Source organism: Mastomys coucha, unplaced genomic scaffold (genome assembly GCF_008632895.1).
Source record: "Mastomys coucha isolate ucsf_1 unplaced genomic scaffold, UCSF_Mcou_1 pScaffold12, whole genome shotgun sequence".
NCBI classification, from domain to species: domain Eukaryota; kingdom Metazoa; phylum Chordata; class Mammalia; order Rodentia; family Muridae; genus Mastomys; species Mastomys coucha.
Window position 1 is genome coordinate 10,247,367 of NW_022196894.1, and position 9,981 is coordinate 10,257,347.

General features: G+C 43.6%; 1 protein-coding gene and 1 pseudogene across 6 annotated transcripts in view; one reads left to right on the forward strand and one right to left on the reverse strand.

Annotated features, from left to right (window-relative positions):
* Positions 1-9,981, reverse strand: part of Parn (poly(A)-specific ribonuclease) — a 138,439-nt gene that overhangs the window by 20,717 nt on the left and 107,741 nt on the right. For 5 of the 6 annotated variants that reach the window (XM_031363092.1, XM_031363090.1, XM_031363089.1 and 2 more), the window contains exon 22: positions 6,092-6,260. In XM_031363092.1, coding sequence (XP_031218952.1) covers positions 6,092-6,260 — 169 coding nt within the window. Of the gene's footprint in view, positions 1-1,005; positions 5,606-6,091; positions 6,261-9,981 lie in introns of those variants that run through there. The other variant, XM_031363093.1, reaches the window with a different exon arrangement.
* LOC116086201 lies at positions 1,145-2,116 on the forward strand (annotated as a pseudogene).

Genomic DNA, 9,981 nt, shown 5'->3' on the forward strand with positions numbered 1-9,981 from the left:
GGGCTGGAGAGGAGACTTGGTAGTTAAGGGCAGGTGCTGTGGGCTGGAGAGGAGACTTGGTAGTTAAGAGCAGGTGCTGTGGGCTGGAGAGGAGACTTGGTAGTTAAGAGCAGGTGCTGTGGGCTGGAGAGGACCTGAGTTTGGTTCTTAGTACCCACACTGGCTCACAGCCTGTAACTCCAGCTCAGAGGAACAGCCATTCTCTTCTGGTCTCCAGGGGCATCTGCCTTCATGTGCATATACCCAGAGGGGCTAAAATCCAGAGGGTGTCCACTTGTGCTTCACAACCCCTTTGGGTCACTTGGAAACCAGAGATATTTACATTAGAATTTATAATAGCAGCAAAATTACAGTTATAAAGTAGCTGTGAAACAACTTTACAATTGGGGTCATCACATGAGGAACTGCATTAAAGGGCCAGAGTACTAGAAAGGCGGAGAACCCTTGGGCTAGATGGACAGTTCCATGGTTAAAAGAACTTGCTGGAATTTAGTTCTCAGCACCCATATAATAGCTTATAACCATTAGAAACTGAAGTTCCAGGAGGTCCTATGTAATCTTCGATCCTCCATGGATACCAGGCACTCATGTGCTGCATTGATACACATGGCAGTAAAACATTTATTCACATAAAATATATTTTAAAAATAAAATAAAGTAAATCTGGAGCCAGATTTCCAAGGAAGCTGTGGTGCCATGGAAGAACTGGTGGCTCGAGAGACCTTCCCTGGGCCTCCTACAGGACATAAAGAGAACACCCTGGCCCTCACATGGAACTGGGTCATAGAGGCTGCTCTGGGGCACAAAGATGAATCAATATAGATGAACTTCTAGAGACTCTCTATACACACGTTAGGACACAAACTCAGTTCCTCAGAGCAAGTGGCTCCAAAGCATACGGAGCTGCTGCTGGAGAAAGCAAGTCCCTGTGACTAAAGAGGAGAGTCAAGAGCAAACTAAGACAGTGCTAGTGACAGGGATCAGTAGGAACATGAGGAAAGGGAGAGAAGCGAGAGAAGCTGTCAGCTACACATGGGAGTCACAGGAGAACAATAGAGCACAGAAGGAGAAGAGTTAGTCACAGGACAAAGGGTCTAAGAAAAGGATGAAGGGGACATAGCAGAAAGGAGGTGTGGTTCTGTCTATGCAACCGGTGACAAGGCCAGACCCCATCCTCTCCTGGTGTGAAGCTCCCACCAGCCAGGAGGACGACCAGTATGGTACACAAGCCAGGCTGCCTGAAGAGGCTGCAGTGACCCTGACATTCTGAGCCTGGGAACAACAGGCAGCGGGGGAGTCTACGGGCAACTCCACCTTGGGTGGAGCTCCAAAGCGACCAGGGTTCCAAGCTGCTCTCAGTGGCTTCCCCAAACAGTTTCCCAGAGCTCGGGTTTGTGCTTTTTACAGTCCTCACTGTGGCCAAGAATATCCACGCGGGGTGGGGGGGAGCTTCACCTTTATGACCACTTCCTCTTTGTTAAAGCACTGACATCTCATTCATAATAAACAAAGGTCGAGAAAATCAAAAATAAAAATAAATCTTAAAAAAACTTACAGAACGATTGGGATTGTTTTAGAAAGTCTTTGATCTAAGATGATTGATAGAGGCACATGGTATACACACACAAAACAGAATAAATAAAGTGTATGGTCAGCCTATAACCATGGATTATATTTCTATATAAAAGCAGAAAACAACTTGAAAATTCAAATGTAGGAAATAATCCCATATATAATAGCATCAAAAACATAAAAATTAAATATTAAATTATTAAAGTGTTAAAAATATAGACTGCAGAGTGTTGCTCCGTCAAATCCTGCACTGCACATGTTTCCTACCCCGTGCTGCAACAATGCCCCAGAGGAAGAAGGTAGTGCCAAGGAGATGTGAAGGTGGAGCCCAAGCGCCACTCCCCAAGGAGGTGAGCCAAGTCTGCCCCTGCCAAGGCGAAAAGGCCACTCAGACCAAAGAGTGCAAACGAAAGGGAAGAGGGAAGCGGAGGGCAAACAGGCTGACGTGGCTGACCAGCAAACTTCAGATCTGCCTGCAGAAGATGGAGAGACAGAAGACTAGAGTCCAGCCTCCGAGGCAGAGAAAGAAGCCAAGTCCGACTAAGCATCTGTCACGTCTGTCAGTGTCCCTGCCTCCCTTCTCATACAATCCAGAGGAATATTTTTATCAACTATTTTGTAAATGTGAGTTTTTAGTAGCTCTAGAAACATTTTTACAAGGTGAGAGAATCATACCTCATCCCATTTTTTAAGTGTAGATGTTTTTAAGAGGTTAAATCATTTGTTGGTTGTTTATTTTTTGGTACAACCAGAAAATAGGATACTGAATCAGGAGAGGCTGTGACTGTCTCGGGGGTCACCATAACATTCTGTAGAGGGGCTAGTTTTATATCCTACAGTACAAAGCATACTAAATGGCAATTTGGAATCTCAGTTGTGCATTCGAGTCTGGAATATATTCAGTTATATCTAGTCTCCTGTTTCTAGAAGAACTATTTCCTAAGAAAACTATTCCTTGGTCAGAACTGACTGTAACATCTCTGGTCCATTTTCCTAATAGTTGTGATAATGTACTGCGGAAAATGGATATTCTTAGTGTGTTCTGTATTTGTCATAAAATTGTGAGTCTGTGGAACTGGGGATTATGAGCATTTGGCTGTTATGTGAGATCTTAAGGACACGTGTTAAGTTTGAGGCTGGAACATCACTGGATTAAATTCAAAGAGAAGCAATAGGTAGCTCTTCATTTGTGTACGTGAATACAATGTGACTCTTCAGAGTTTGGGTACATGTGCTAAGAATTGGAATGTCTGTGTACTCTGCTCCTCAACCAATAAAATCTCAATTATGAAAGAGTTTTACATATATATATAAAAAAATCCTTAGAAAAAATGAAGAGAGCAATTAGGAAAGGTGTCCTAAGGAGTCCCCAGCTCAGAAGCTGCTGGGGCTCCTCACATGTGTGTGTGTGTGTATATATATATATACACAAAACTGAAAAATATCTAGAAGCCAATTATAAAATATGAAAATATCAATGTAAGTTGTTTAAAGGATGAAACAAAGGAAGACAAACTCCCTGTTTGAAAAAAAAAAAAACAAATTAGAGCCTAGGTGTTAGCTGAGGTCAAGACTTGTTAGGAAACTGTAAAAACACGGCAGTTTTGATTCTGCATAAGAAAAGACATAGATGCAGCGGAGACTAGAAGAGACTGGACACATGCAGGCCTGTTTATTTTTCACAAAGGTTAATCCATTGAATTATGAAGAGTTTAGTGGTTTTTCTCTTTTGTTTGGGGGTTCTATTTTAATTTTTATTTACATATATGTGTGTATATCTGCTTGCCTATAGGTGCATACAATGCCCATGAAGGCCAAAAGATAACATCAGAGCCCCTGGAGCTGGAGGTACAGGTGTTTTGAGCACCATGTGGATGCTGGAAACTGAACTTGGTTCTTCTGCACAGGCAAGTGTCCCAGTCACCCCACTCCTTTGTTTTGTACTTTTCTTAAACAAATATTATTAGAACAACAACTAGGCAGCCCTATGGGAAACACTAGACCTTAGCCTCCACAGATGAAGTATTCTCACCACTGTAACAAAATGTCTAAGAAAAGCAATTTAAAAAGAAGAAAGATCAACTTTGGCTCATGGTATCAGGAGTTTCAGCTACTGGCTGCCTGACCCCTGGTTTTGTATTCAAGGTGGCACAGTACAAACAGCAGAGACAATTGGTAGAGTAAGGCTGCTCAGCTCATGGTGGCCAGAGCAGACAGAAGAGACAGTGTCCCAGAGTCTCCTGGAAGGCTATTTTCCCAGTGACCTACTCCCTCTAAAGAGGGCCCATTTCTGAAGCATCAGCCTTCTCCTAGCATCATCATCACCATCACCATCACCACAATCATCATCATCATCATCATCATCATCATCATCAGCAGCAGCAGCAGCAGCAGCAGCAGCAGCAGCAGCAGCAGCAGCAGCGGTGGAGAGCAACCTTTAAAACAAGAGCTCTTAGAAGGCATTTAAGATCCTCAACATTTCATGAGATAATCAAAATTCATTTGAAATGGATCATGACCCAAATAGAAAAGCACAAACTACAAACCCTCCTGAAGACAACAGGAACAAAATCATGACTGCCTTAGGGTAAGAAAAAAAGAGAAAAAAAATCTATTAACCATTAAAAAAAAAAAAAGCCATAAGCAGCATATCATTGTGGCAGCAGTCAGTTTTCTGCTGTGATAACAACCAGGAGCAAGACAACTGACAGAAGTGTTCACTTAGGTTTATGGATCCAGAGAGATCAAAATCTATGACCATTTTAGGAGTAAGGAAATGGAGGTTCAGTGAGCTGACCAGGAACAGAATGAGAGGCTAGGATCAAAGCTACTCCATAAGCATCTTGTTTCTTCCTTTCCCCAGGTGCCAAGTACCTTCTGCCTCCTTCTAGATACGAGGTAGATACAGTTCTGGGTGCTCACTCCTGGGGCAGCAAGCTGAGAGTGCACATCTTAGAGCTCTAGCATGAAACATAGAGCAAACTGCTCCATGGTACAAGTCTCTGAAAGCTCCAAACCTTCCCAAGGAACACACTTCCTTCAGCGAGTCCCCAAATGGGGTCCAAGCTCTCAAATGGCAGAGCTTATGAGGGGCACTGGCATTCAAGCTACCACGCCATTGTACACTATCTGCTCAGTAAGAGGTATCTGTAGAACTGAGTGACCAAAGCAATCACAGGCTGTAAGTGTTTAGTGCATGTTTCTGATCCAGAATGCGTAGAAGAACTACAAATCAACAGAAACAGCCAACGTGGGGGAGGGGGGTGACAATTTATAAGCCTCTAAAATAAACCTTTTTATTTTAGAGGTTTATACTTGATGGACAACAAGTATATTTTAAAAGGCAGCCAAGGGCTTTGAGCTACAACTAGAGTCCTAACAATGCAAAAATAAAACGTAGGCCACTGCATTGGTCACGAGAGAGGTGCAAATTAGAACCATAATATGATGCTAGCTCACAGTCTAGAGGAGTAGAAACAGAAACTGTAGCTTTAAATGTTGGCAAGTATGTGAAGTGATGGAATTCACACATTACTGGTGGGCTATAAATGTCTCTACAAAGCTTAAAGCTTAACAAACAGACAGATGCCATACACCCCCAAGTTCATGCCCCTAGGCCCACTCACTTAAGAGAAATGAAAACATGCTGACAGTATCATTCCACACATGCATCACAGCAAATAGCCTCAAACTAGAAACCATCCAAATGTCCACCAATCCAAACAGATGCTACACAGTCACACAAGGAACAGTATCAACAATAAAAAAATTTAAAAGTCAATGCACATAAGACCAAATCTCAGAAACAATTATTTTTTAAGAAAAGGCAAACACAACACTATGTAACTCCTTTCTCAAAGGTAAACCAAATAAGCCAAATTAATCTTCTGTCTATGTATCTATCTGCCTACTTATTTTGTGGTATTAGAAATAAATGTGGGGCCTTGGACGCTCTACTGCCTGTGCTACACACAACGCAGGCACACAGCAGTATCTACCTGGGGTCTAGGAGGAGGCAGAAGGTACTTGGCACCTGGGAAAGGAAAAGACAAGAGGTCAATGGAAGCAACTCTAGTCTGATCTCTCACTATATTACTGGTCGGCTCACTGAACCTCCATTTCTCTACTCTTAAAATGGGAATAGAATACACTCTGTGTACCTTGATGGTGTTGCAGGAGAGTTAACGGGAAAAGCTGGGGTCTATATAACCTCACAAATGTAAGGAACTGGCATACTCATAAGCTAGTCCACATTTCTAGCACTGAAGATCTCTCTGAATTCAAGGACAACCTGGGCTACAGGGCAAGATTGTAGAAGAAGAAAGAAGAAAAAAAGAAGCAGCAGAAACCGCTAACAAAAAAAAAAAATTGAACGGTAATCACAGTTACTTATACTATTATACAAAAAACTAGGGCAAAGGTATTTTCCTCACAACAATCAGGTACTTACACTCATCAAGGAGGCACCAAGAGGACCAGTGCTGGCATAGCTCAAGCGCCCACCCAGCCAGGTGCTCACCTGTTGGTGTGGTAACAGGGGCCCAGCACATGGGGCCGCTTTCTGTCCACCTCTTTCCAACTGTCTTCCATCCACTTCCTCTTGACCTGCTTGCCTTCCTGTTTCTTTCCCACATACTCAGCATAGGTCTGGATCCGATAACTTTCAGCGTACTTGCTGGTATTAACAGCTACAAGGAAGAGAAAAAAAATCCTTAGAAAAAATGAAGAGAGCAATTAGGAAAGGTGTCCTAAGGAGTCCCCAGCTCAGAAACTGCTTTGTCTCCTCACATGGAGCCATGTCACTGTTGCTCAGCCTCCCCTAAAGTGGGAGCTTTGCAAACTGGAAAGCACTGCAAAGGCATAAACACAACACTGACGCTGTAGGTATTTACAGCTAGCAAGACCACCTGAAAACCTTTCATTTTCATGCTAAGACAGCAACCATTAGGCACCAAATGTGAACTCTCACTATTAAAAAACAAGTGGTGCCAAGGCTGCATGCACACTGGTATGTTACCATCAAAACAGCTCAACACATCTGTGTTCCATGTTCCACAGATACTGTGTTTTAAGTTCCACATATGCCCATGAGACAAGAATTGTCTTTAAAGATGAGGAACAACAGTCTGGGAAAAAGCTCATTCAGTAAAGTGATTGCTTTACAAGCATGAAGATCTGAACTCATGCTACAAAAACAAACAAAAAACAAAATCAAACCAGGAACAGTGGCATGTGCCAGCAATCTCAGAGGCAGGCAGATCCCAGGAAGCTTGAAGGCCAGCTATCCTAGCCTACATGGCAAAGTCCCAGGACAATGACAAACCCTACCCAAACAAAGGTGAAAGGTACCCAAGCCAAGGACCAAAACCTGAGACTATCTTCTGACCTCCAACCCCCCCCCCCCACCTCCATACACAATGAAAAGTCCATGTCACAGAGCTTTGAGGCTACCTAAAGGTCACTCTGCTAACACTTAACACCAGGTTACCCAAATGCCAAGGCCATTCCTGTTGCTCTGTGCCTCAGTTTCAGGAACTCCATAATTTTCAGCATTTGCCTTTACCCTCACCTTTTAAAGACTGCCCCTATTCCCCACATTGCACATCTGGCTAAACCCTGCCAAGAACACATGGTAGGTCAGGTATTTTTATTTTTTGTTTTTAGGTTTGCACCACTGAGGACAGAATCCAGGGCTTGGAGCACCTAAGGCAAATGCTCTTCCATGGAGCTCTGTGCCAGCTCTGGTCTGGTTGCTGGTGTTCCAAATGCATGCTGCTCCTTCCTTGAGGTTAGTGGATGGAACACAGTGGCAGTAAAGAGCAAGGATGGACAGGAGGCCTGCCCTAGGTAGAAGGCTCCATCAAAATGGATGCAGTTTGGGCATGTGCTTTCCTTGTCCACCAAACGTTATCCTAACATTTGTAGGGAGATGCTAAGAGTCTAGCCCTGCTGTCAGGGGCAGTCTTGGTACCTAAGTAGCTGCACTACCACCATGATGGTCACAGTTTGTATATCCGGACCTGGCTGAGTTCATAATAAATACATGAGGGGATGTATGAAGGCAGATGAACACATAGTCTCAGGGTACCCCAGAATTGTACAATGGGCCAGGCTTTGTGACACAGGCTTGAAATCCACACATTCAGAGGGCCAAGACAGAGGGATGACAGCCTAAGGCCAGCCTATGTTACATATTGAGTCCCAGGATAATTGGCGTATTGGAAGGGAAATAAAACAGACTCCCATGTACCAGGAACCATAATCCCAAGGAAAAGGAAGAAAAGTTCAAGAGACAGATGCCACACAGTATAAGAGTTGACACTTTTTCAATCTTAAAATGGACCAGATTTGACTATACTTCTCAGCACCATGGTATGTTTCATGTCACACCTGAAATATTTAGAATCCAAATATTAAAATAAGAGGGGAGGAGAGGTGCTCCATGAGTAAAATGCCTGTTGTATAAGCACAAGGATCTGCATCCGGATCCTCAGCGCCTGTGTAAAAAGCCATGGGTGCTTGCGTGCTCCTGTCACCCAGCACTGGGCACAGGCATAGACACACACACATCCCTGAGGTTCACTGGCCAGGCAGCCATCTTAGCCAAATCAATGAGTTTCAGGGTCACAAGGGGATGCTGTCTCAAAGGCATAAAGGTGGAAGAAACATGCCCTTTGTTGATGTCCAGTTTCCATTCCAATATCTGAGTACCCATATGCACATAAAGTGCACTAACAAGTACACCACTCACATCATATGAGTACCATTCCAAAGAAAGATTATATGTATATGTATATGTGTATGTGTATATATGTATTCTTACAAAGGAAAAGACTCAAATTCTTTGAGACATACAAAATTTTACTAAAAGGTAATTATACTTTTCATAGTTAAAGAGGAAAAACACCTCAAGGAAATTAGGGAAATTTCATTTTATATAACATTTCCTGAAGAAATGGCAGGAATTGTTATCAAAAACATGAGCTCACAACGATAAGCTCTGAGTCAGAGCCCACTCTGTAGAGAAGTGGTGTGATGGAAGTCAACACTGGAACCACAGATTAGACCATGAGCGTGTCCCAGCCGCCAAGGTCCAAGGCTCCCTGAATTTCTGGTCTCCCTAAAATTCTCTCTTTGGTTGAAAAGTTGAACTCCTCTGTGGAGTGGAATGTGCATTCCCCAGGAGAACAGCAGGCTCAGCTCAGCATTCCTGAGCAGCTGAGGCAATGACAGGACCAGAGGGCAGCAAGCTGCTGTGCTCAGGAGCAACCGCACTGCTCCCAGTCACTGTGCCCTAACAGCCAGGGAGCACACCTGAGCACAATGGAGTCAGGGTCACTTAACAGGGGACACAGGTAACAGTGCTTCTCATTGCTGGCTTCACATGACAATCATTTACCAGCAGTCTATCAAGTCCAGCAGCTTTGCAGCTCTGAGCCTTTAATCCAGAAGCCAAGGTCTGGCTCGGAGCCAGGCCTCTGACAGATGAATCAGCAAAATGAATTGGCCTAGTCCTTCAGCATCCGTATGCCTATTAGGAGCAGCACGCATCAGGGCTGCCCAGTGGCATCTAACTTCCCCAGATTAGTCAGAGAACTGACTTAAGGCCCTCTTTCACTCCAACCACTTTGTCAAAGCCAATGGGAGAGCAAACACACTGGGAATCTACCCTGTTTCCCTGTAGGCAAGTGAAGTTGTTCTCACAAAATAATCTCATGTCTTAGTGCCTGGCCTGTTGCCTTGTCACCTGGCACACATGACAGTATTTAATCTTCACAACCCCTAGAGCAATAGATGTTCCAGTGACCACAGATAGAGACACTGACTGTCAGAGAAGCTCCATAGCACAGCTAGTTTGAAACAAACACATGAGAAATATGAAGATAGATATCTAAAAGTGACATTCTGTCTACTGTGTATGCAGTACAGAATACTGTACTGTATGCAGTATTCTGTACTGTATGCAGGCAGGCATTTACTTTACTGATGTTGACAAACTTCTTATAAAATCCTGTGTTGGGAGTTTTAATGAATTCCTTAAAATGTTGAGTTCTCCTTTTTACTTACATTTAATTAACTTTTTTAGCTGGTTTGCTGGATAGTTTTACGTCAACTTGACACAAGCTAAAATCATCTGAGAGGAGGAAACATAAATTTAAAAAATTTTCTATAAGATCAGGTTTGTAGGCAGACCTGTAAAGTATTCTCTTAACTAGTGATTGATGGGGGCGGATCCTACCCATTGTGGATGGGGCCACTCCTGGGCTGCTGGTCCTGGGCTCTATAAGAAGTAGGCTGAGCAAGATAGTCAGCAGCAGCATCCATGGACTTCCTGCACTGCTGGAACACCGGCCCTCACTGCCTTTGATGATGGAGTGTGATGGAACACTGGCCCTCACTGCCTTTGAT